Source organism: Microtus ochrogaster, chromosome 7, assembly GCF_000317375.1.
Source record: "Microtus ochrogaster isolate Prairie Vole_2 chromosome 7, MicOch1.0, whole genome shotgun sequence".
NCBI classification, from domain to species: domain Eukaryota; kingdom Metazoa; phylum Chordata; class Mammalia; order Rodentia; family Cricetidae; genus Microtus; species Microtus ochrogaster.
The window spans coordinates 32,645,141-32,667,535 of NC_022014.1; the positions used below are offsets into that span (position 1 = coordinate 32,645,141).

Here is a 22,395-nt window from a genome sequence, read left to right on the forward strand (position 1 = left end):
AACGGTAGTACACAACAGTTTACATATTTTAAGAAAACTTAATAGAATTTCAATAATCCCAATATAAGAAAGAACAAATTGTTTGATATGATAGATATTTCAATCACCTTGACCTGATCATATGTGTTAGATAAATGTATTGAAGTGTCACGCAAGACCCCATAAATCCATACAGTGATTATGTACATTTGTGTCAATTACAAATAAGAAAAATGGTGCCAATAGTTCCTACAAGATTTGTAAGTTGAGACATTATTGATTGGGCCTTAGGGTGTTTTGATCAAAAAAGCATAGTGAGGAATTCCACACTGAATTTTCTCCTTTAATTCTAGTCCCTTACTGGCCAGATAGGCTATTCCTTCTTCACAAGTTTTTGTCTGTGAAAGTGGAGTCTGCTACCTTATGTGGTCAGTGTTTGAACCACAAGGTGATGCTACTTTGGTGTTTGTGCCAACAGGCACTGGTCCTTAACTTGAAGAAGTGGCAGAACCCTGTCGGCGATCTGTTACAAACACAGCCCCTCTCTGTATCTCCAGAACATCTGGTTGCCTGAATCCACATGGGTCTGCAGGCTTTGCCTTTGGAAGGCTTTCCCAAGTGACACCACATTATGGAGAGTGTGGTCTCGTGAACCATGCAGCCTGCATCTCCTCCGAAATGCTGGGGTGCACCCTCTGCTCCCATGCTGGGATGAGTTTGGAGATCTTTGATTTTGCCTCAGACTGAAAATATGCATCCCAAACACTGGAGTGACAAGTCACTTGGCTGAATCCCTTTCCTCCCTTCTGTGTGACTTTGTCATTTATTCATTTGAAGTACGAAGAGGTTTATTTGTTTCTCCTTTTTCTGTTTTTTTTTTCTGATGTAAGCTGATTTTCAAACATCTATACTGTTTATGTAGAAGACTTACTTGATTCCAAGGCCCAAACCATGTCAAAAGCTATGTGTCTCCGAGAACTTCTTCCTCTGTTTATCTCCCACTGCCACTGTCTGCCCTCCCTCCTCCCCATAGACAGTTTCCTTAGGTCTTGATTTGTCTTGCCTATCTTCATCTTTGCACAAACAGGCAGGTAAAGATTTGTATCCAGTCAGATATGTTCCCTCATCCACCCCTTCTTTCCCACACAAAAGGTAGCAGGTTGCAGTATCTGTTTGAATTTTGTCTTTATGGGGCAGCAGAATCTTCTGTGTAGTCCAAGCTGACCTTAAACCTGTGATCCTCCTGCCTCTCTCTGCCTACTGGAATTGCAGGCATTTCCAGTATTAGTTTTGTCCTGTTTTCTTTCTTTCTCTCTTTCTTCCTTTCTTTCTTTTTTCCTTCTTTCTTTTTTTTTCCTCCTCCTTCTCCTCCTTCTCCTCCTCCTCCTCCTCCTCTGTTTTATACCTTAGAAATCATTCCATATTAATCCAAGCTCTCTCCATTTCAACATTTGCATCATACTCTATGCTATTATTTTCCAATTAAATAAGGTGGCGTTAGGTAACCTTGTGTTTTGGAGACCTGTCTTCTAGATCTAGAGATATTCCTAGAGAATTCTGGCTCAAAGAGTAAACACACGGAAGCCTTGTTAGCACTCCAATGCTTCGCTGCACAGGAACTGTCCCCTTGGCATCACCACCAGCCATGGATGAGCGCTTCTCCAGCAGAGCCAAAAAGCAGCTCCAGCAGGTCTTACTCCGCTTGTTAAGAAGAATCAAGTATTAAAAAGACATCTCCTTTGCGTTTGTGGTCCTTCTGTTCTTATCCTGTGGACTGAACTGTTTTCCAAGTAGCCCAGGCACATACCAACCTTCTGTTTACAGTTGTACTAATTCTGCTTGTAGAAAGGGTCAGATCACCTCCATTCTTTCTATACCTTTAATACCCACGGTACTCATTCTTACGTATTTCTTTTCATTTGCTTCTCATTTGGTTCTAGTAAATCTTTCAATAATCCACCCCTTTCCATACCCTAGAGAGTGAAGCATGGGTGAGTGAATGGATTCATGTAGAAATCATCAGAACAGGAATCTCTTTTTCTCTATATGTCTGTAGAAATCCACATTTATATTAATAATGCTCAATATATATCTTTGTTTATGTATTTGCTTTCTTTTGCTATTTTTCTGTGACACTTGCTGCTTTCCCCTCTCTGGAAACCATGGCTTCTGTCATCCTGACAGTTTTCTCCCACTGTTTGAGAGAATTTCTACTCCACCGAGCGGCCCCACCCCTGTTGAGTTCACCACACATCTGGAAACTGGGCTCTGCTCCTTTGGGCTGCGGGCACCCTCTTCTCTGAATGTAGACTTAGCTCTTGGTCTGCCTCCTTGGCATTCTTCAGAACTTCTGCACTGTACTTAGTTTTCTGTGTCAGTTGAGCCCCTGAGTGCTGTTAATAAGTTGTAAATTGACTTCGCGTTTGCTCCCTTTGCTTCCCTGCCGGCCAATCTTTTAACCCATGGTTTACAGAGCTCGTGTTCCTCGTGTTTAAATGAAAGCAAAACCAAGTGATAGTTTATTTCTCTTTTCAAAATCTCAAATGTACTAGTGTTTTGACTTGCACTCGTTCTGGTTTGCTCCTGTTTGCTTCCAGGAGAGGACGCTGGCTCCAGGAATGGAACAACAGTGATGGCACTGTTCCTGCTTGTTTTTATTCCTTTGGTTGTGTCTGTTCACATGGGTCCTATCTTCACGATCCTATTCCATGATCGCTGTAACCTTCTTCCCACAGGCTCAGCATTCGCCCTTCTGTGTTCTGTAAGAGTTGCTCCCTGGCAGACTACAGCAATAACTATGATCAGCTTCCTGCGCATCCTCTTGAATCCTTTGCCCTGGTTTCCCTTCTCAGGTTCAACGCCACCTTTCCAAGCTCTTTGACAACATGGCCAAAATGCAGTTCCAGTTGGATGCCAGTAAGAACCCAACCAAGACAAGTCTTGGCATGTACAGCAAAGAAGAGGAATATGTGGCCTTCAGTGAACCCTGTGACTGCAGTGGGCAGGTGAGTGACAGTTCTTTCCTCCCTCACATCTCACCCATCCCTTCCCCTCCAAACCAAATTCAGTGAAAATCAGTTTCCCTCAGGCTAGAGCCTGGGACCTGAAGAAGCAGCTTTCCTTGCCAGGGGTCCGCACTGGAGCTCCTCTGGGGCCTTCCTCTCTGAGAAAAGCATATGTCAGCATTGTTATTTCCTTATTTAGTAGAGACCAGGGCTGGGAGGAATAAAATGCATACAGTCACTGCAGTCAGCTATGAGGGGATTGCAAGATGATTGACAGCGCAGGGAATGTTAAGATGGCAACCCCTGGAGCACCCCACAGGGGAATCTGAAACTCGGACACCTTCTTCAGGAAGAATTGTCCTTTTCTGAGATGTCTCCACTCTTTGCAAATACACCCCAGGGTCATTTCCTTTCTTTTCCTCAGAGGATCGATTATCTACCACTGCTCAAGGAAGTCCCACCGTACCTCCAGCCCTCCACACCCAAGAGGCACACAAACCATGGGACAGTTCCTTCCTTACACCCCCCTGTCCTTCAGCACCCCTGAAACAAAATTCTTCCCTGCTCATTATTCACAGTAATACAGCCTAGTATCATTCCTGGGGGCTCTATCCCCATGCAGATAAGGCCTGAACAAGATGGGCTTCCAAAAATGTCTACCTTCCCTCATAGGCTTGGAGAGAAACTCTCTTATCAGAAAAGAATCCAAGGTTCTGTTAGATGCAGGTGGCTGACAACCTTGCGTTTTCAATTCAGAATATGCTCATTTAATAGACTAAGACCAGAAAGCATTCAATGGAGAAACTCAAACCTCACTAACTTTTTTCTATGCTATGTAGACAAATCCATGAGAATCAACTAAATCTGCCTCAATCCAGATTTGGGGTTCTTTGTATGCTCTCTAATTAGCATCCTACCACCCCTTTACCCGTTGTCCCCTTTTCTGTGTTCCACGTTAGCTCCCACTCTTCACACCCCAGCTTATAAGTGCAAAATGTCTGCCCTTGCCTTGTGGCATCTGATTTGCGCACCATGCTGGAGCTCCTTTGTCTTCGCTCCCTCAGGCTGAGTGAAAGAAAACAGTATCAATCAAACTTTCTGAGCTTTGTGGTGTCTAAGCCAGAGCTCTTCTTCCAGGTTGAAATATGGTTGAACCACGTGCTTCGTCACATGAAAGCCACCGTGAGGCACGAGATGACAGAAGCCGTAACTGCTTACGAGGAAAAGTCCAGGGAACAGTGGCTGTTTGATTACCCAGCTCAGGTATTTTTCCAATTGGACCATCCTGGCCCTATCCTCATCTGCCTTTCTCCTCCAACAGCCTGTGTGGGCCTTCTGAGGCTGAAAGGCCTCAAGCTAACCGCCCCTGTGCCTCTCCATAGGAAGGGCTTTGGGGCTTGAATCCTAGATCATTGTGAGGGCCAGCAGACAGAGCAGAAGCACTGACAGCCATGACTGAATTCCGTCACTGCTTTGGAGAATTTGGGTTATGGATCTGTATCATTGACTGTGGGAAGAAGATACAAAAAAAGCCTTGGAGACAGACCCCTTACACTATATGTGCTCATCTTTGCTGACTATGAGAGGGGAAGCCTGGCCGGGAGACAAGATGTGGCAACCTGTCCTGCTGGAGTTCACAGGCTCCTGTAGAGCCCAGTCACTTGAAAATATGGCCAGTGTGATCCCAGGGTAGGCCTGGCTCCCTGGGCCTAGACAACTTGCTAGTGAGGCCTGAGACTATGTTCCTGAGGATAGATTTAAGCCAAGATTTGAAGCAGGAGTTAGGGAGCTAAATAAGGAGACGCTTGGCACCCCATATAGGAAAGGTCGTAGGCAAAGGTTCAGAAGCAAAAGTGAACTGTGAAGCAAGGCTAAGAGAGGAGGGAGCAGGAAGCAGCTGATGGAATCTATCCGGGAAACTGGAAGCTGGTTCTTAGGGACCACATTAGGGAGACTGTCTGGATCCCAAATTTTAACTGAATTCTGCCTGTGTTTCTCAAGAGGGTCTCCATTAAAAAGACAAAAGACTTTTAATGTCTCTGGCACAGCATATGCTTCCTGCCCTCTAGTGACAGGGCAATACTAGTGCCTGTTCATCTGAGGGCTGCAGACAAGGAGTTGCAATTGAAGCCCTAGGGTCAGGTCAGAGTGACTATTGGAATTTGATGAAATGAGGAAAGGGTATAACACAGAACCCCCAGCATCACCAGGAGCCTAAGGAGGTAGGAGGGGTCAAAGAGAAAAAGGAACAAGGAATCTTCTTAGAAGACAGGTCCGAGTCATCATGAAATGAAAATCAAGCTGTTGGTAGCAGAAGAATGGTAACAAATTTTTAGTGACTTCTATAGGATCAAGCCAAACAAGGGTAAAGTCTGTCCCTGGGTGGTTTAATGAGGCCATTTCAGCAGAGTGCCATGGACCAGGCCACATGGAAGTGGGATGAAGGGTCTGAAAAAAGCAGAAAGGACGGAGTGAGTACAGAGAGGACGGAGCAATAGGGCTGTAGAGAGAAATGAGTCCCATCAACCTGTCTGATAAAGCGCCAATACAGAAGGCCTCTCTCTGAGATTCTCCAGTAGGACACAATCTCCTAGGAAGACACGGGCAACCTAATGAATGGGACTGCTTACAGCAACTATTCCTGTTTCATGAAAGGAATAATTTGGGGTTTTCCTCATAGCACAAGTACTGTGCTAGAATTCAGAGCCAAAATTTAAACAATGTGATGCTCCCTGCTATTAAATATATAGCATCCAGAACAATGTCTCAAAGTCTAATGGATCTACAGATGAACAATACAGTTAAATCCTCCACTATAAATACTCAGAAGGATGTATGTCCAAGTTCACAGCCAACAGGGAAAGTGTTGATTTCAATCTCTTTTTCCACGTTTACTTTTAATCTCTGAAAAATACAAGCCTAATGACCACATTAGATTGTGATGTTATCCACTTGACCTTCACAAGCAGTCATTTTCTGGTTACAGGTTTTTTTTTTCTTTTTTCTTTTTTGTAAGTTTTTTATTTATTTATTTATTTATTTATTAAAGATTTCTGTCTCTTCCCCACCACCGCCTCCCATTTCCCTCCCCCTCCCCCAATCAAGTCCCCCATAGCGGACAATGAGGACTACTGAGAACTCAAGAACAATGGCAATGGGTTTCTGATCCTACTGCACGTACTGGCTTTGTGGGAGCCTAGGCAGTTTGGATGCTCACCTTACTAGACCTGGATGGAGGTGGGTGGTCCTTGGACTTCCCACAGGGCTGGTTACAGATTTTGAGAAGTTAAAGATGTGGTGGAAATAGGAAGAACAAGCAAATGTGGACCACTGAATTAGAGTACTCGGGCTGCTAAAGGACCAAAGGCTGAGTGTCACTGAGATGCTCAGGCAGTGTGTTGTCCTCCCACATGTAGTAGAGGTGCCATCTCTGGGAAGGGACAGGTGAATGATGCCTGTAGCTATTCCTAGAAACCGAGACATCAGGCAGAGCCAGCCTTTGGCTGTTCTCAGCCGCGATCCATCTTCCAGGAGCAGAATGTGCTCTTCTTGTTTGTGTTGTAATTAGTTCACATCTCTGAGGACTTGGAGCATATGGTTGCCTTAGTCAATGATCAGGGAAGAGGGAGGGAAGGGGCCTGTCACCCACACAGTCGCATCCTGAACTCTTGCTGTGCCGTGAGTGGGTTGCTTGGAAATGAGCCCTGGTAACAGCTTTGACTAAGCAGCTCTTGGTGCCACAGGTAGCGCTGACCTGCACTCAGATCTGGTGGACGACAGAGGTGGGCATCGCATTTGCCAGACTGGAGGAAGGCTACGAGAATGCCATGAAGGACTACTACAAGAAGCAAGTGGCCCAGCTCAAAACCCTTATCACCATGCTAATTGGCCAGCTCTCCAAGGGGGACAGGCAGAAGATTATGACCATATGTACCATTGATGTGCATGCCCGGGATGTGGTAGCCAAGATGATTGCTCAAAAGGTAGGCACTGTGGATCTGGTTTTATTTCTGTTGTCAGTAGAATTTCCATGGGAATCACTCCAATACAACCTCTGGGCCTCACATCAGCTGGGTGAGGAGCATGGTAGTTCCTGCTGCCTCTCAAAACTTCCAGCATAGCAGTGTAAGGGTAGCCCTTGACTTATGATTAATCAGCTCATGTTTTGACCTTATGGTGGCATAAAAGCAATATATACTTGGTAGGAATGCCACTTTTATTATAATGTGTAATTAATAACATAAGCTACTCGACACAATCATGTAATACACATTATGTAAAATGGTTTTATCCAACCACAGAGTAATCAAAAACCTCTTTAACTGTGTAAGGCAGTTATGAAGTTTAGTGGGGTAAGTGGATCAGATTCATTTTCCACTTAAAATGTTTTCCATCTATCATTAGTTTATTATTGGATATAGCTCCGGGGAAAGCTGGGAAACATCTGTAATCAGATCTGCATTGCTACGGGCAGAACGTCCTACGCTCTCAAGTGTCAGATACCACCCTAGCCAGCCAGAGGCTTCTATGTCCTGTGAGCAGGGAGCTACCCATCTGAAAAGCACTTAACTCACCCACCCACTTTGCCACTCTTTAGGTTGACAATGCCCAGGCTTTCCTCTGGCTGTCACAGCTACGCCATCGTTGGGATGATGAGGCCAAACACTGCTTTGCCAACATCTGTGATGCCCAGTTTCTATATTCCTATGAGTACCTGGGGAATACACCTCGCCTAGTGATCACACCTTTGACCGATAGGTAAGGGTTGGCACCCGCTACTGATCGCTCTCTTTATTTCTGATAAGGCTAGCCAGTGATCACCAAGGATCAAGGATGCCATAATTTGTTGCTTGTTCACATAGCTTCAGGGGGAGAAACTTGATTCAACACAGCAGTTGTGAAACAAGACTTGAAAAGGTGTCAGGTGGTCTTCATCGAAAAAGCCCCGGAGCAAATCAATGAGCTGTAACTTTCTGGAGCATTTACTAAGACGCTGATACACCCCTGACTTCCAACACCAGAACAAACACATTCCATCTGCTTAACTATGACAGAAGTGACCTCACATTTGGTCTTCTGAACTGGGGGGAGTAATTTATACCTCATGTGATTTTTTTTTCTGAAGATAAGAAAATGATCCTAATGAAAAGTTTTGAGTCTGTTGAGTCAAGTATCTCGGTTGGTGAAGAACTTACCCTGCTGACGTGAGGATCTGAGTTCAATCCCAAGCGCTCATGTTTAAAACGCCACATGTATCTCCACTGGCACATCTGTTCATCGCCTCCCACTCTCTGAGAATACAAAACTATAAGGAACATGTTCGTATCCATTGAAGTACTTTCAGTGTTTCAGGAGTATGTGCTCTCCATCCTTCATCCTAGCTCATACATGAATGAACTCATGCCACACTCTGAGCTGGCAACTGGCATTTCTCAGTAGCTAAAGTATTTCCTACCCTTAAACACCAATCCTGCAGGGGAATTAAAACACATATAGACAAACAATTGAAGAAAACAAGGGGAAAAGCACTAGACCTTAGAGCGGTGGTTCTCAACCTTCCTAATGCTGTGGCTTTTTCATAGTTTCTTATATTATGGGGACTCCCAACCATGAAATTATTTTGCTGCTACTTCATACCTGCAATTCTGCTCCTGTCATGAATCATAGTATAAATATCTGATATGTAGGCTATCTGATATGTGACCTCAAAAGGGGTTGTGACCCACAGGTTGAGAACCACTGCCTTGGCCTCAAGTAAGGCCTAAAGCCATTTGCTGTGAATTTTCAAGTGAAGAACACAGAACATGCCCGTACTCTGTACAGAGGGTCCCATCATAGCAGAGAGGAAATTATGGTTAGAAGGGTTTGAACAACGACAAAGAGTGCCTGATCGGGACCTTTCGGGACATGCTGGATGGGGAGGGGGCAGGGACTGCCAGATGGTTGCCAGGGTGTTCGTCATGCAGTGTTGAAATCGGTGTGTGTATCACTCTTGCTGGTGAAAAGGGACTCTGGCATCTGTTTCGTTTGTCCGGCTTTTCTGAGATACTGTCTCCATTTATGCACCATCTAGCTCAGGTTCGCTCTGGCCGTGCGATAATCCATCCTCAGTATGTACCACCACACTCGGTCCATCTTTCAGTTCCCGTCAAAGCAGAGCCCCAAAGTGAGAGATCTATAGTTAAGCATCACTGAAATATTGCAAAGCCGAGTCGCGGAAATGCGAGAGCTTGGAGAGAGATGTAGACGCTTGATCTGGTGGAAGGAAGCCAGTCACCAGAGTCAGACTAAAGAGGGTAGAAGATACGTTCTTTATCCAGTCAGTAGTGATGAAAATCGTACCTTACAAAATTTTATCCAGCAGCAGAGTGGGGATGAAAAGGAGAGGGCATGGGGAAAATGTCTTGAGATAGAGAACTTCAGTTCTCCCGAGATTTCTGCAGTGCTCCGTACCCTTTCCTTATACGGCCATTGAACACAGTATCTCTTCTCTGGAGAGAGTAGCTCCCCTGAGTGACTTACAGAAAACAAAGAGATTATTATAAAAGGTGTGTTAAAATAAGCTGTGCCGTGTTTTTCCTTAATTTTCTCCCTTTCTCGTTTGTGAGTGTGAGTGTGTGTGTCCCTGTGCATGTGCGTGCCTGCATGAGGAGGTCAGAAGTCAACCTTGAATGTTCTCAGGAACTTTCTGCTTTTGCCTATTGTTTTGGATTTGGGGTGTTTTGTTTCAGACAGGGTCTCTCACTGGCCTGAGAACTTGCCAAACAGGCTAACCTGGCTGAGCAGCCCCAGGAATCCACCTGCCTCTGCTTCCCCAGTGTTAGGATCACAAGCACATTCTACTACATATGGATTCTGGGGCTTGAACTCAGATCCTCATGCTTGCGAGATAAGTACTTTACCAGCTGAGCTACGGCACCAGCCCTCTAGCGCCTATCTTAAGTGGTAACTTGGGTCTTATAATCAAGGACTCAAACACACTACCAAATGTCTTGACAGCTTCAAGTGACTTAACTGTGTGGAACTGGGAAAGTTTGAATACCTGGCATCCCCTGTAGATGAAGACCCCTTGGCGTGTTTACCTCCAGGTTTTCTACATCCTCCATTCATTTTCTTGCCCAGTCTGAAAAGTCTCTCAGACCCAGAATCCTACTCAAGTTATTCCCTTTTTGATTCTCGCAATTCCTTTTCTGAGGGATCTTCAGGAGGCCACATCCCTGCCTCCAGTGGTTCCCTACTGCACTTCAACCAAAATCTAAAGTCCTTGTAGGACATGGTAATCTCTGCCGATCTCCCTAATCCTCTCTCCCTGTGCTGTCCCCAAAGCTTCCTTTCTACTCATTAATAGAGGTTCATTTCAACTGTCTCATGCCTGGAGTTTCTTCCTCCAGGCTCTCCATCCCATCATGGCCCCTCATCCTTCCCCCACCACCATTTCAAAAAGCAGCCTCTTCATCTGATGTGCACATATAGCAAATAGCCCTATTGAATCCCTTCGGTCTCCCTCTTGACCTTCCCCACCTTCTGGAAAGATCTGCTTGTCTGCTTGCTCTCTGTCTGAGATCAGGAACTTTGATTTACCTTGTGTGCAAAAATCAACAACACCCTAGTAGCATTTGCTGAATGAATGAATGAATGAATGAATGAAGAATGAATGATGGCTAAGCGTAGAAGTTTCCACTCATAAGAACAGGTAACATCAAAGAGAAGTTGACTTGGGGTTTTACTTGAACTCATTACATCTGGGGCTGCTCTAGTGAGAGATAAAGTTTTTCCCAATTCAAGGTACATTAAGACTGGATTCTCCCAAACATCTCCTGGAGTTGTGCTTCTCAGTATGACATCCATCATTAGAATTCAATCTAGCAGCGTGTTTCGTTTTACTGTGAATTTCCTAGCTTGCCACAGAATATGAGCTAATAGGGAAATTATATCAGTTGAAACAATATAATGAAGCCATCACATGTTTGAGCAATTTGATTAATATCTGTCTCCCACTCTAGATTACGTGTCCTATGATAGCCTTGACTTTGGTTTCTGCTGCTCTACCCTCAGGACTTAGTACTGAGCACTATGTCCAACCCTGACAAGCCCTTGGGATGGACTCTCTAAACCCATGCCGAGAGATGTGTTCCAAGGCCTGTGGTGTGGATGTGGCTTCTCCATAGCATTAGGATATTCCTGTACTTTCTTTCCATTGACCCAGCATTGCCATTCCAAGTTATAAGAAGTATGAGACCCCTATTTCCCCAGATCTTGACATGTGCCTGGGAGCTGCAGAAGATAATTAGTACTTTTGGATTTAGAGGACTCTGGTACCTTCAATACCCAATGCCCTTTTGGTGGGGGAGGGTGAAGTGGGGAGAAGAGTTTGACAATGAATTATTTTTAAAACAGGGATTTATCCCCTCTTCTGTGAGATTTTGCAAGTAAGAGCTTGAAAGGAGGATTTGCTGCAAACATTAGCGAATGCGATGTAAACCTTGACCTCGTTTGCACATTAGATGCCTCTCTGACAGGGTACAGAGTTGAATATTTACATAAGTCCCCCTTTCTCATTGACTTCCATTATCATCTCAAGAAACGCTCTACCCAGAAGAAACAGTTATTCTCCCCATAGGAAGTCACATTGTAGAGAGCACTCAGCCTTTACGCGTGTGTAGCGCTGGGACATTTAATTCGCTCCTGCCAGAAGAATTAATCAAACGGACAATTGATCCATACAACCTTTGCACATTCATTAAAAGCACAGCCGTGTACAGTACATCTGACTGATTGTGCTCGTGCCTTTGGAATTTCCCGCTGCCTGGATGGGACTTGAATATGTAAGTAGGATCGGTCGCTGTCACCGGATTTAAGTACAGCACTAAATTGAAGAACCAAATGGAAATGTTTTCTCAGGCTGAACAAAAGCACTTCTTCTAGGTTGTCCCTTAGCCTTGGGTACACTCTTCCCAGCCCCTCCCAGCCCCTCCACTCCTCTTCACACACAAATGCTCCTGTCTTCCCTGTGCTATATTAAGTAGTTTTAATCAACTGCTTATCAATGTTGAGCACCTCCTAATTTCTCGGGAAAAAGTGCAAGTAGGTGAGATATAATTGATGCAAGAGTCTTTCAAGGTGGTTTGTCGGACAAGGACAGAGCCAGCAAATGTCTGGGAGTTTTCCTTCAGTGTTCCTTTTAGAGGAAATCAGAAAACCTTAGTAACTAAAGAAGAGAAGCCAAGGTACCTAGGGGGTATCTATCAATGTTCACCGGTTTCATTATGTATGTGACTTCTGAAGACAGAATGGGATCGTATTATGATCTGTTGCAAGACATGGGGGATTTCTCATTTTACTTAGTACTGTGTTGTAGATAGCTCTTCTCTGGGCATGGCGGCCCTTGCTGTCTTCATGAGAGCAGTTTAACCACCTGAGAGACCCACAAGCTCTGGTCCATTGGCATTGCCTCCTTGCTCCACCTCTAGCTGTCTGTAGTTCTGCCCCAACTGCCATGGCCTCTGGAGGTGATGGAGCATATAGATTGTAGAAGGTTAACTAAGGGGGAAACTCCATCTTTGTACCTACTAGAAGTAGTCATCTATGCTGGGGTGAGACTCTTGGGTGGCTAGGCTATTTGGCTCCTTTAAGTAACACCTCATGCTTTCTAAATAAGCCCAATAAATACATTGGCTCGCCAAGTGGAACATTAGTGACATTGTACATGGTCTGTCCATGGAGGCTTTTCTAGGGTGTTTTTTGTTCATGTCTCATCATGTAAACTTCATGCAATAACTGTCTGTATGTTCTCAGAGTATTCTTCTAAAACCCTCAGGAGCTGACTCTCAGCCTGCTTGCAAGTGTCCCATAATATATGTAACATAACCATGTGATGGGATGGGGGCATTTGAGTTATTACTGAGCTTCTCTGTTAACAACGAAGCCTCACGAACACCTCTGTGAATGTTCCTCCAAGGTTCTGTGTGAATTTCCTCTGAGATACCAAGGGGAAAATAAATCAAATTGTACAAACTTGCAGATTGTTATCTGTACATGTGTGTACACACAAACATGTACAGGGGAGTGTCCATGGAGAACTGAAGAGGGTGTTGGATCCCCTGGAGCTGTAGTTAAAAGTGGCTGTAAGTCACATGACTTGATGTTAGTGCTGTGATCCTAACGCCGGGTACCCTGGAAGAGTGTAGTAGTGGGAGCGGCGGGGCTGCTTCCTGCCACCCAGCTAGCTTTACTCGAAATAATTACACAGAAACTGTATTCTTTTAAACACTGCTTGGCCCATTAGTTCTAGCCTCTCACTGGCCAACTCTCACATCTTGCTTTAACCCATTTCTGATAATGTGTGTAGTACCACGAGGTGGCTTACCAGGGAAGATCTTAACCTGCGTCTGTGTCAGGTGGGAGAATCATGGCGGCGACTGCTTGACTCGGCTTCTTTCTCCCAGCGTTCTGTTCTGTTTACTCCACCTACCTAATTTTCTGTCCTATTAAAGGGCCAAGACAGTCTATTTAACCAAAGAAATTAACACAAAACAGAAGACTCTCCCCCATCAGAAGAGTAGCAAGTTATCTTAACCACCGAGCCATTTCTCCAGTCCCCTGTTGGTTTTATTTAAAAAAAATAATGCTGTCCCTACTCTCTCTGGTTTATGAAAGTGCTGAGTGCAGAGTACATTAAATAGCTGCATGTATTCCTTTAATGTCCCTATTTATTTTGCTGGTCACCCTGTTTCTCCTTTGGGTTTGGGCCTCAATTACACACAGGCTTCCTTCTGAGTCATAGGTTTACTGGCGATTGGATTTTCTTCTCCTGAGAGTTATGTCATCACGGTTCTGGTTCTTTATAAATTACTCATAGATTTCGAAAGTCCCCATCCAAAGAAAACCATAATTACTTACCTATATCTTTTCCTAGCTTATTTTATTTTGCTGTTTATTTAAACTCTTTGAGTACTTGGAATGTTTTGACTGTTAAGAACTTTGAGTCAAAAATTTTTGTCAAAACATTTTCAATTACAACTGATAGCAGTCCAAATTTAATCCATTTTCGCTTGGCTCTGTGGTGCAGCGGATAGCACATTGGAACCAACTTTTAAATCAAAATGGAAGTATTGCATAGATCTGGAAGCTATGTCCAGCTAACTGGAGCATAGTCAGCTCTGGGCCCTCAATGTAGACCTCTGAGCTTGAACTCCACGGACACAGCACATTTTGCCTGGACAGTGGCAGGCACTTGGGCTGATTCTAGTTGGGGCCCTTGTAACATTGATGTGAGCATTTTCACGTAATTCTTTGTGCAGATGTGCTTTTTTCCCTTTGCTTGGATTTAGTGATCTGTTAGATTTTATGTTCTTTCATGCTTGGCCCCCTTGAGAAACTTCCAAATTTTTCTCCAAAATGGCTGTACCATTTTGTATTCTCTCCAGCAGTGTGTGGGCATGCCCGTGCCTCTGCATCCTTGGTGATGCTGGTCATTGTTGCCTTACTCATTGCAGCCATTGTGGTCAGTGTGCAAAGCTCTCCCACCCTGGTAATAGTTTGCATTTTTCAATTGCCTATTAATTTCAAGCAACTTTTATCATTTGCCTCATAATGTTCAAGTTTCTTCTTCGGTATAACCCCCTTCTGTGTTCTTATGGAGTTGTGATGATTCTGTGCTCTGCTATATCACATCTTTGTTGCAGGTATGGTATTCTAGTCTGTGGTGAATCTTCTTTTTCTTCATGGTTTCTTTTGAAGTTCAAGCATCTTGAGTTTTGATGCAGTTCAATGTATCAATTTATCACCATTTACTGTTTTGGGTGTCACATTCTTCGCTTGACTTGATGTATCTTCATTTTCCTTTCCAATTGCCCGAGTATGGGAATTTTTACATATTTACCTCTTATTTTGCGCACTTAATGCCCCAAATTAAAAATTCTTGACTCATGGCATGTTTGATGTTCAATGTCCCAATTTCTCCAGGGAAAGTAAGAGAGCCAAATGAGCCTGCAAGGTCAGGGGTTAATGCTGAATGAGGCCCATTTCCCTGAGCTCAGCTAAGTCAGTGCCATGCATTTCACAGGCAAACTAGAGATGAAAGAGTTACAACCCACTTCCTTTCTCTGCCCAGGGAAAATGCCCCACTGGGTTTCACCCAGAGACAGGGACAGAAATGGGAAGTTGATTCATGGAGAATACAGAAACTCACTTGAGTCCCCTCAACGCCATGTTGGTTCTGAGCACCATCACACCAATAAAAGCCATTGCCATCTGGCAAGAAGGGCACTGACTCAGCTGCTGGTCAGCCTGGAGCATCAGCTACCAAAAGAAAAAAAAAAAACAGGCAGATGATTCTGAATACAACGTCCATCACACGGAGCTCACAAATAGAGTCTGTATCAATTCACTAGATATGAAGAAGTTTGATCATTGGTGCAATTTAGCAGATTTATTGAGGTACATTTTAGTGTCTTAAAGTTCACCTATGACAAAGGTACAGTTCAATTAAACATGGCTTTTATGATTTTTGTGGTAAATCCCTGCCCCTACCCCAGCCCCAACAGTCGGCAATTCACTTGTTGATGTTTCTCTTAATCTCCTTATCTGTCTTCTTTCACATGTGGGGCACGATGCTGATGAGTTCATCTGTTTTGTGCCATTGTCTTAGGATTCTTTTGCTGGAAAAAGACACCATGACCACAGCAACTTTTTATAAAGAAACACAATTAATTTAGGTGACTACAGTTGCAGAGTTTTAGTCCATTATCATCACGGTGGGAAACACGGTGGCACGACCAAAGGCATGGTGCTAGAGAAGGAGCTGAGAGTTCTACATCTTGATCTGCAGGCAACAGGAAGTGAACTGAACCAGACATAGCCTGAGCATAGGAAACCTCAAAGCCCAGCTCCACAGTGGCACACTTCTTCCAACAAGGCCATACCTACTTCAACAAGACCACACCTCCTAGTAGTGCCACTCTCTATGAGTTTATGGGGGCCAAGTACATTCAAACTACCACAGTCATGTTCATGCCTTCATATAGCTAAGGAATGTTCTGCTGCACGGATGCTACATTTTGTTTAACTATTCACTACAGATGGGTATTTGGGTTTCACATAGTTTTATTGATATGAATATTGTCACCATGATCGAGTGTTGTAAATAAGTGAACTTATTTCTCTTGGGAAAAATCCCAGGATGGAAATTTCTAAATTATATGAAAAGCCTTTTTTTTTTTTGAAGAAACTTTTGCCTGTCTTTCAAAGATACTGTACCATGTAACGTTCCCACCATCAACACATGAAGCTCCTTCTTCTTCTGAATTCTTACCAGCATTTGTTATGGCCGCATTCTGTATTATAGCCATCCTGGGTAATGTACTGTATGCACACTGAGTTTCTCTAGGTGCTGATCTTAAGCACCTTTTCATTGCTTGTTATCCAGTGAGTCAAACTAAATGGAACTATGAATATTTTTGAGTACCTTCAATAATTTTGTGTGGTGGTGGTTGCATGTGTGGTGTGTATGTATGGTGTAGGGGTATGTGGTGTGTGTGTGTGTTTGCATGCATATGTGTATGGTGTGTAAGTCTACATGCCATTTGGATCTACACTGTCTACCTTGTTTTTGTAACAGGGTCTCACTTACTGAATGAACTCAGAGCTTACCATCTCAGTCATACTGGTTGACCATGAGTTTCAGAGATTCTCTGTTTCCTCCTCTACCCCAACACACATGCATGCATTCACACACTACACACCATTGGGATTACAGGCATGTGTCACCAATACCCAGATTTTACATGGAAGCTGTGGATTTGAACTTGGGTCCTCCTGCTTGACCAGTCAAGCACTTTACCCACTTAGCCATCTCCCCAGCTCCATTAGAAACAGTCATAAAGCTGACTTTATTCTATTGTCATTAGGGAAGATAGTATCAGGAATATTAGATTGGATGGTTATCTGTTCACTCATGGAGCTATTCATGTGTTTCTTAAAGACTTATTGAAATCTTGTATATGCCTGGAGCTATGCTGGGTTCTGAAACAGTGAACCAAAAAGTTGTGCTTCCTAACTCTTGCTCACATATGTGCGAGGGATCTGTGTGATATATGTGGTGGGCACTAGGGTGGCACATAATGGAATAGGAAGTCAGCTGAGCAGCTTCTTCTTAACTCATCCCAGCCTGAGGCTGGGAATGCTTAGTACCTGGACTAATGTCAATTCCTGGCCAAGAGCTACTAGCCATTAGCCAGCCAGATGGAAAGAGATATCATCTAGGTAGGCTCAAATGGATTGCTTGGGTAGGGAGGAGAAAGGGCCAACACAGTCTCAGAGTACCTAGCAAGCAAGAGTTACTCTACATACATAGCTTGTTGTTAGTGTGTTTGGGGAAAGACGTGGATTACCAAAGCACTGAAAAAGGAAGCTAGAATAGAAGGCATGGTCAAGGTCAAGACAAGCTAGCAAAGAGCCAAGATACCCTACAGGGAGGTGGTCATAATCAGATTGTTCTCTGGGAAGTTCAGGCTCTATGGGGAAAAGGCAAAGGGTCCCTTTGTAGACGCTAATCCAGACCCATCTATCCGTGAGCTTCCCTCTCTCTCTGACACCCGGCAGAGCCATCTGTGGCACAGATAATGGCGTTTGCCCTCCTTTGTTTGGCAGGTGCTACATCACTCTCACTCAGTCTCTGCACCTGACCATGAGTGGGGCTCCATCGGGACCTGCCGGCACAGGCAAGACAGAGACCACCAAGGACTTGGGCCGTGCACTGGGCATCATGGTCTATGTGTTTAACTGCTCGGAGCAGATGGACTACAAGGTACAAGCTCAGCCTGTAGCTGGAGAGACTGGGACCTGGGTGGTAGCTGAGATCAGGTACATGGCTTATCCATTCTTTGTTTATCCCACTCCCCCAGGAGAGGCAGAGTCCAGATGGGAGGTTTCTCCTTACTCTCTCACACTAGACTTAAGGATGCTTTGGCCCTTGTTGGCCTCCTGTCAAGGTCTTATATAGCACAGAGGCAGAGCCCCATCCATTCTGACTCTACAAATGAACGTGGTAAGGAAATGGATCATTTGACATGGTTGCCTTTCATCTGTCGCGTGGAAAACGATGCGGTTGAAGAAGCCCTCAAAGTTCTAAATTTACTTACAGGTCAGGAAGGCAGAAAGGCTCATGAGTAGCTGTGATGGGGACCCTTGTCTCCAAGTGACAGCTTTATTTGAGCTCCTTTGTACAGGGAATATCCCCCTAGGATGGTGTACAAGGACACAGGAGATTGGAAACAGTAGGGACTAGTCACCGCTCACTCTAAGGGACCCCTGCCGCCAGGCTGTGCAAAGCCCCTGCACTTCATCCCAGAACCCGGAACTTTTCAAACAACCAGTGTGCTCCAGGTTGTGTCCTGGAGAAAATCCACAGAAACAAAAGGCCTGCAAGGTCACTTCCAGCTACAGACGTTCTGCTCACAGATGAATAAAAGCTCATTTTAAAGATGTGTAATATCAACGTGCCCTGCTGCCTCCATCCTGGTGTTTTCTCATAGTCTATGTTTTTTAATAAGGTGCCTATGTTTCTCTTGTAAGCAGAATGTACAGGTAATATTTAGAGTAGGCTAAAAGGGTTGTATAAAAAGATCAACTAAGATTTAATGTTGGAAAATACATTTAATGTAGAAATAACTTTAGAGATTACAGCTGCTGAACTATGATTCCTTAGGTGACACACATTTCCCAGAACTGTGACGGCTTGGTTTAGTACAAACCTTTCTGTGTAGAAGTTAAAATCCTGTGAAGCCATGTTTACTCAGAGCAAACAAATGGGGTTGGGGGAGGGGGTGGTGGCATCCAGACCTGAATCCAGTCCTTCCCTGGGCCATCACCGCTAAAGTTGAGTGCAGCTGTTTTTATCGATGAATACATCAAGATAATGTTTCTTTTTCAAAGATGGGAGACAATTTTTTTCCTCTTTAAAAAAAAATAACCTCAGCCTTAAGGATTATTTTGAGCTCCTAGATTCTTCAATAAGTTTTTCTTTTCTTTTTTATTCCTCTATAGTTAATTATGGGCAGCATTGCTGAAGTAAGTAAGTCTCCCATGGGGAATATTCTGGAAGACACAGTCATTCAGCTGTAGAAGGCATGCATTTTTCCTGGCATAAAATCAGCAGATTCTTTCAAAGTCAAACTAAGCACAGCAAATGGGAAGAGAGGAGTTGACTCCAGGGCCAGTGATCGCAAGTCGTTTGTCACAATTCTTTCAAAATTAGACAATTGTCCCTAACCCCATCTACTCCGTTTAAAATACGCTGTAGAAGAGCGTTTGTCCTTAGTTCACCCTGGCTTTAAGTAAAGTTTCAGTCTTCGAGTCCAGGACAGACACATACAAGAGCAGTATCAATAAAAAGAACACCTCAGAATGAGAGCGTTCACTTTCCTAACCCCCAAACATCATTGTAAACAGACACCCTTGCTAAACTGCTCCTGCAAGCCTTTCTACTCTGCTATCCAGCTGTTTGGCAACTATATTTTATTATCAAAAGCCAGAAACAAAGTAAGCTGGTTTATCAGTTACTGCCATTGCTTAGAATATGTGGGGCATTTCAGGAAGATCCCAAAATAAATGATGTTTTATCCTACAGAACTGTACTTGGAGATGCTCCAAAAGTAGCCACAAGGGAGTCCACACCAGGGAGTGTCCTAGGCCACCCCAAGATGAGACTGGTTAGGATTCCAAAGAAACCCAAAAAGCTAGGATGTCACTCAGGGGAAGAATGTTCACTTAGCATGCAGACATTCCCAGGGCCTTGAGTTTGATATCTAGCACCCAAAGGAGCCCAGGAGATGGGGGAAGAAAGAATAGAAGGGAGGGAAAGAGGAAGGAAGAAAAAGGAAGGGAGGAAGGGAGGAAGGGAGGAAGGGAGGAAGGGAGGAAGGAAGGGAGGGAACAGTGTAGGAGAAGCCCTGCACCTTACATTTCATATTACAGCAGCAATACTTTCCCCTTGACCTCAATACAGAGGCCACTGCTGAAACACCAATGGCTCTGAAGTGGAGAGCATTTAGGGTGATTTCTGAACCTTAGGAGGCTCAGCCTCCTGGAAGAGTTAGGAGGATTTCTCATGACTTCTGATTCCTACAGCTTCCCTACTGTCATTCTCCCACTTCCCCAATCCCCACCTCCTGGCCTCTATGTCTCCTGTGCTGTTCCTTTTCCAGAATCTCCATTTAAATAGATATTCTAGTGACTCCACGTCTTTTCTCATCTTCCCCCACATCCTAGTTCTGGCTCTAATTGCACACGGGGTAGCTGGTATAGAAGGTCTTCCTCCACCTTGAGAGGATTATGCTACTTTTCCCTGCTATATCTCTAACCCATTTCTAAGATGGAGATCTCAGTCATCCTTCCTGTTTGTACCCTTACTTCCCTAGCACACATCAGTCATCACCATGGATTCCTCCTCAGCATCCTCCACTTTTGGCCTTTTGCCATAATGTGTCTTTATTCCAATCCTTAAGCCTGACCTCTTGGCCAACTGATGCCACTGCTTATCCAATAACACCAAGAGGTGGGTACAATGAGCAAATGGGGTGATGTGAGTTGTGCTGCTGATCCTCAGGGAAGAAGGGGGCTAAGGCAAGCATCTACTTACAGAAATTCTCTTTAAAGTTTTATGTATTGTCTAGAGTTCATGAAAGGTATGCACTTTAAAAACTTTCAAACAATGGTTAGGAATAGGATTTTACTCCTGAATTCCTAACTAGGGTTTGTGATGCTTAATTGGTTGATTTAGACACATACACACCTATATACACATATACATACATTAGAAGGATGATGGGTGGGTGAGTGGGTAGATAGATAGATAGATAGATAGATAGATAGATAGATAGATAGATAGATAGATAGACAGATAGACAGACAGACAGACAGTCTCAACCTATAGGAATACATAAGTAAAACCCAATGTCGCCCTCCATGAGACATCCCTAACTATTGACTCTAAGGTCTCTATACCACCCTCATTCTGCCTGCAGTGTAACTGTCTCCCCATTTGGCATGTGTGTCATTGTTCATTGTCTTCTTTCTCCACAAGAATGTCAGCCCAAAAGGTCTTTCTTTTCTATCCTGTGTACTATTGATTGCCCATGTTCCAGAACATTCTCTAGCAGACAGTTCCTGCTCAACTAATATTTGTTGTGTGAATAGATGAACAGAAAGACCTGTCTTTTGCTTTATCTTATTGTTTACTATGTAGAACATTTTCAAATTTGGGGACTAATTAGTACATAGCACCCCCATGTACTCTCCCTTCTTCACACTTAGTTCCCATCATTAAATTACAGGTGTGCTGGGTAGCTTCATGTCAACTTGACACAGATGGAGTCACCAGAGAGGAGGAAGATTCAACTGAGAAAATACCCCCATAAGATCAGGCTATAGGCAAAACCATGGGGCATTTTTCTTAATTAGTGATTGATGTGGGAGGGCCTAGCCCATTGTGGGTGGGACCACCTCTTGGAAAGCAGGCTGTGTAAGCCATGAGAGCAAGCCCATAAGCAATACTCCTCCATGGCCACTGCATCCACTCCTGCCTCCGGTTTCCTAATGTGCTTGAGTTCCTGTCCTGACTTCCTCCCACGATAAACAGTGATGAGAAAGTATAAGCCAAATAAGCCCCTTCCTCCCCGATTTGCTGTTGGTCATGGTGTTACATCACAGCAATAGTAACACTAGCTAAGACAATAGGCCAGTGTAGCATAGACCGTGCCAATACACTGTTCCAAACTAAAATCCAAGACTATATTGGGACTCACTGCTTGGAAGACCATTGACTATAAAGTTCTACAGGTTTAGGAAAGTGTATAATGTCATCTACCCAATGTCACAGTACCACATGCAGTAGTTTCTCCACCCTCACACTGCCTCTGCTCCTGGCAACTGCTGATCTTTTTGATTCTCCTTTGTTCATATTTTCCACATGAGTTTGAGCATTCTGGGGTTTAACACGACGTGGGATGTATTTTCCCTCCCTCTTTAAGCTCTGCCCTACATCCAACCTTGCCTAGGTAGATGTCTGAATGAGGCTGACAAAATGTTGCCTAATCATCGTCTCTCATGCAAACCCCTAAAGACTCCTTGTAATAATTCAAGGCTTTCTGTTACTAAGACTTTCTTTAGTAATCAATTTTCCATCCCAAATGGTACTTTTGCTTTTCTCTGGACACATCGTTATTTTGCTCATTTTTCTTTCATAATCTTTCACCCTCCTGGAAAGCCTCCCTCTCCCCTTATCACACAGACACGAAGAAGCGTTGCAGGGTGTATTCGGAAGCACCTTGTTCTGGGAGCTAGGCACTCAGGGAGCTGCCTGCCTCCTTTTGTTTTCCCTCTGTGCCCATTTTGTTGGCATAAATTCTGAGAA

At 44.1% G+C, this 22,395-nt stretch overlaps 1 protein-coding gene across 1 annotated transcript in view; it reads left to right on the plus strand.

Moving 5' to 3' along the window:
• The window catches only part of Dnah9 (dynein axonemal heavy chain 9), a 333,793-nt gene that overhangs the window by 81,072 nt on the left and 230,326 nt on the right, over nucleotides 1–22,395 (plus strand). Inside the window, exons 23-27 of the mRNA XM_005349858.2 lie at nucleotides 2,832–2,984; nucleotides 4,122–4,247; nucleotides 6,728–6,967; nucleotides 7,582–7,742; nucleotides 17,634–17,790. Of these exons, the coding sequence (XP_005349915.1) occupies nucleotides 2,832–2,984; nucleotides 4,122–4,247; nucleotides 6,728–6,967; nucleotides 7,582–7,742; nucleotides 17,634–17,790 (837 nt within the window). The remainder of the gene's footprint in view (nucleotides 1–2,831; nucleotides 2,985–4,121; nucleotides 4,248–6,727; nucleotides 6,968–7,581; nucleotides 7,743–17,633; nucleotides 17,791–22,395) is intronic.